Here is a 4,483-nt window from a genome sequence, read left to right as displayed (position 1 = left end):
ACTCCAGTGTGACCACAGATAACAGAAGTTTGCAAGGTGGGGGCCAAAGCTAGAGCACCAACAGCTCCAGAAGCTAGCAGAAGGTTCGCTGGAACCCTGGGAGGGATCTGGTTCCATCTCTCTTTTCTTTATTCCCCCTCTCCTCCTCACCTCCCGCCCTTCTCTTCAGCAGTACTGGGGACCGAACCCAGGACCTCATCGCTAGGCAGGCTCTCTATCGTTGAGGTAACATCTTATTTCCCAGCTACCAACATCTTTGTACTGATTTATTATAGTAGCCATAGAGAACCAATAGGAGCTTTTCATACATTTATACACCCCCCAAAAAAAGTATTTTCATTAAAAAAAGAAGTCTACAAAATCACATGCATACATGAGGAGGCTGTGGAAGACCTCATGCCACTTAGGAGGTATTCTGACCAAGCGCTGGAGGTGGCCCAGGTAGGCTGTGGGTGAGCAGCAGCCACCAGCCTCCGGCACTGAGCTTACTCTTAGCTCAGTGCTCCGTGGCCTACCCCCAAGCCATCACTGCAACTGTCATGTCTCTGTCACCTAATTTTTGGTTTGTTTGTTTGTTCTGAGACAGGGTTTCTCTGTGTAGCCCTGGCTGTCCTGGAACTCACTCTGTAGACCAGGCTGGCCTGGAACTCCTGCCTCTAACTCCTGAGTGCTGGGATTACAGGAATGCACCACCATCGCCCAAACCCTGAAAAAGAAAAAAAAAATTAATAAAAGAATGAAAGCTATATGTACTAAGCTTTTTTAAGGGTGCTTCTTCAAACCCATTCTTGACCAGCACAGCAGGAGCTCCGTCTGCGCAGCCGCTGGCTGTGGGTGCTACTGAAAGAGATGCGGATGAATTGAAGCACTCTCCATCCCCTTCTTCACTTCTCAAAGCTGCACCTTTGTCCCAACCGAAGGGAACGCGAGAAAATGCCTCTGTGCTTAAATTGTTGTTGTTTTGTTTTTAAGGACAGGGTTTCTTTATGCAGCCCAGGATGTCTCTCTCTGTAGAGAGACGTGTAGACATCTGGCTGGCCTCAAACTCACAGGTTCTGGGATTAAAGGCACAGGCTACCATACCCAGCTTTAAGTTGTGTTTAAGACATTTTAAAATAGTGGTATACTGATCTCTAGACTGATTTTAAAATTTATGTTGTCAGCAATAGTTCCCCCCGATAGACAATTCCAAGTGGAGTTCCTAGCGGACTGAAGATGTGTGAATCTCTCTAGTCCCCTGGGGACTGAACACAGGCCCTCACGAATGGTAAATACACACTCTATCCCTGAGCTGTGTGAGTACGTGCGGCACGGCCCACAGGCAGAAGCCAGACAACTGGAAGGGAGTCTGTTCTCTACTTCTACCATGTGGGGACCCGACATGGAACGTGGGGCTTTACCTACTGAGCCATCTTGTCAGCCCGGAAATGCTTTCTCGACACTGTTCATTACCTATGAAGCTGGTTTGGTCATTTGCTTATTGTGCTTGTTGGCTATCTAGGCAGCTTCATAATCAGCTCTGGAAGTTCTGGGTGAGAATTCCTCCTGGAAACGAATACAATCAAAATCCCTTCTGACTGTAAGACAGTGAGTGTTGGATTTCACACTCTTCTCCAGCTCTAGAGAAAGAAAGGGTGGTCTTCAGGGTTTCAGTAGTACCTTACCGAGGACCCAAAACAGTTTGGGGGCCAGGAACGCGTCGGGACACCATAGGAAAAGGGACGGAAGGCCGCTCAGCGTGTTCTGAAGTGTCACCAAATTCTTTCTGCATCCAGCTGGGTGGAAGGGCCGGTGGGAGCCTGCGCTCAGGAACCACGCAGTGCGCGCGGCTGTGCTCGGCGGATCTGCTAGTCCTCCGCTTTCCCGCAGGGGGCAGTGCCGCCCGCCGGTGCGGAGGAGAGGAGTGGGACTACCCCGCGCGGAGTTCTGGGGGCCGTTTGCCAAGAAAAGTTAGGGGATGAGGAGGCGCGAGGGCCAGACTCTCGGGCTTTGCGGGAGAGTGCGAGAGGGGCTTCCCGGGGGTCGGCGGAGAGGCTAGGGAGAAGCGTGAGGGGTAGGGCGGCCGCCCGGGGAGCGGAGGCGCGGTCCCCGGAAGGTGCCAGCGAGCAGGACGCGAGTGTGAGTGCGAGTGTGCGTGCGCGCGCTGCAGCGCTCCCGGTTCGGCGAGGCGCGGGTGTCAGCTTGCAGCCGGGGCTCCTCCCTCCGGCCCCCCTGCCCCGCCGGGCGGTCCCTCCCTCCTTCCCCATCGCCCCTCCCCGGCGGGCCAGGCGCTGGGACGCCCCGGCGGAGCAGGAGGCGGCGGCGGCGGCGGCGGCGGCGGCGGCTGGCTGCGGAGCTCGGGCTCCGCGCTGCGGGACGATCGGGAGCCGAGCGACTCTCGCCCCGGCTGGGCGGCGCCGCGCCCGCTTCCCACGGAGCCACGCCCTGTCAAAACTTTGTCGCCGCGGCGGCCAGGCCAGCGGAGCCCGGCCAGCGAGCGGGAGGGAGGGGCGCCGGGCCGGGCCGGGCAGGGCGCGGGGCTCCGAGCGCGGCGGCCCCGGCCCGTGGCCCCACCATGCCCCAGCTCGGTGGTGGCCGCGGCGGCGGTGCCGGCGGGGGAGGCGGTGGCTCCGGTGCCGGGGCGGCCGGCGGAGGCGACGACCTCGGGGCGAACGACGAGCTGATCCCCTTCCAGGACGAGGGGGGCGAGGAGCAGGAGCCGAGCAGCGACAGCGCTTCGGCGCAGAGGGACCTGGACGAGGTCAAGTCGTCCCTGGTCAACGAGTCGGAGAATCAGAGCAGCAGTTCGGACTCGGAGGTAAAGGGACCCCGGGGGCGGCTGGGCCCCGGGCCGCCGGGTCCCGCTCGCGCTCACCCGCCCTCGCCTTTGTGTCTCCTCCGCAGGCGGAGAGGCGCCCGCAGCCCGCCCGGGACGCTTTCCAGAAGCCGCGCGACTATTTCGCCGAAGGTACGTCCCTCTCCGGCAGCCGCCGCTCCCCGGCCGCCGCGGCCCTCCGGGGGCCCGTGCCCGCGCGCGGAGCCCCTGCGCTCCCCCGGCGGCCGCGCTGGGGCTCGCTCGAGGGGCGCTCGGGCCCCGGCTTCCCGCCCGGAGGTCCCGAGCGCCGCGCCGTCCGCGGGGCCCCTGACCTCCCTCCGCTCTGGTTTTGTCCGCAGTGAGAAGGCCCCAGGACGGCGCTTTCTTTAAGGGACCTGCCTACCCTGGGTACCCCTTCCTGATGATCCCGGACCTGAGCAGCCCGTACCTCTCCAACGGACCCCTGTCTCCCAGCGGGGCGCGCACCGTAAGTGTCAGCCGGGCCGCGCCGGGACGGGTGGGCGCGGGGCCGGCGAGATGCGCCCCCGGGCTCCGCCGTGCTGTGGGGGATGGGGCCTCCTGCGCCGAGCCTGGGCAGAACTTGTTTGCGGAGTTAAACTCCCCTGTGGCGGCCTAGTGTGGGATTGCACTGGCCAGTGACGGGCTGAAAGTAAAGTTCTGTTAACTTCTCGCCTTTGGGAGCTCGCGGCCTGCTGGGTCCTCCTCCCAGCCTCCCAAATCCCTTGCTTCTTCCAAAGGAAAACTTGGATCTGTGTCTGCTTTCGGAGGCGGGGGTGGGGGGGGGGTCTCTCTTTCCTTGCTGGAGTTCCGTCAGCTTTTCCCTTGGCGAGAGGGAAAGCTGGTCAAGGGCCTGGAGGAGCCTGGGTTGAGCGGTGAGCCACTGACCGCCGAGCTCCCTGGACTGCTGGGAGCTGTACAAACTACTTTGTGTAGATTATTCACGACCCTCGTCCCCACCCCCAATCCTCACACCAGGGCCTCAATTTTTCTGCAGAAGTCTGGGTTTTAAACTCCTCAGAGATGGTTGGAGGGCGACCCAAGGCATTCTTACTTGGCTTTTTCCCCCCTTTGTTGCCGGCTTTTCTCATTTAAAGCGAGCGCTGCGACACTTTAAACCTGTTAATGGGAGCGCATTGTGTGCTGTGTGCCTGGCATTTAGAGCGGTGATTAAGCAAATTGACCCGGCCCCAGACAATGTGCAAATGAGGGCGGATTCCTTCACCCCTCTCCAGCTCCAAGCTCCCGCCCCTCTCCCCCGCGGAACGAGGGGTACAGTTCGGGGCTGGCAAGGCCTTGGAGCGGCTACTCCACACCCAGGCTTCCTGTGCTGGTGCTGGGTCGATGGGTAGCTCTCGGGCGCACGCCTTCCTGCTGTGTGGCGCGGCGTACCCGCCTCCTGCAGAGCTTCCTAGAGCAGGCTGGTTCACTCACGGTGCTGGGATCCATTGCCCTTCTCAGGGGGGCACCCCTGACGGAACCAAGCTGAAGTAAAAGTTTATCTTAAGTATGCTTACAATCAAGGGCGATCAGGGAAGACGCGGGTGTTGAATGGGCGTTCCTGCTGTCATTTCAGGGTCCTTACTTGGTGGAGCAGGATGGCCTCCATAGTTCATGTGCTGTGTGTGTGTGTGTGTGTGTGTGTGTGTGTGTGTGTGTGTGTGTGTGTGT

At 60.4% G+C, this 4,483-nt stretch overlaps 1 protein-coding gene across 4 annotated transcripts in view; it reads left to right on the top strand.

Moving 5' to 3' along the window:
- The first annotated feature begins 2,496 nt into the window (after nt 1-2,496).
- The window catches only part of Tcf7l1 (transcription factor 7 like 1), a 154,640-nt gene continuing 152,653 nt past the window's right edge, over nt 2,497-4,483 (top strand). For all 4 annotated transcript variants that reach the window (XM_055596443.1, XM_055596441.1, XM_055596440.1 and 1 more), the window contains exons 1-3: nt 2,497-2,797; nt 2,884-2,947; nt 3,154-3,281. In XM_055596443.1, coding sequence (XP_055452418.1) covers nt 2,555-2,797; nt 2,884-2,947; nt 3,154-3,281 — 435 coding nt within the window. In that variant the 5' untranslated portion in view covers nt 2,497-2,554. The remainder of the gene's footprint in view (nt 2,798-2,883; nt 2,948-3,153; nt 3,282-4,483) is intronic.

Source organism: Psammomys obesus, unplaced genomic scaffold (genome assembly GCF_907164565.1).
Source record: "Psammomys obesus unplaced genomic scaffold, mPsaObe1.curated_primary_1811, whole genome shotgun sequence".
Classification (NCBI taxonomy): Eukaryota; Metazoa; Chordata; class Mammalia; order Rodentia; family Muridae; genus Psammomys; species Psammomys obesus.
Note: the sequence above shows the minus strand (reverse complement) of the source record. Positions and strands in the feature narration are given on the sequence as shown.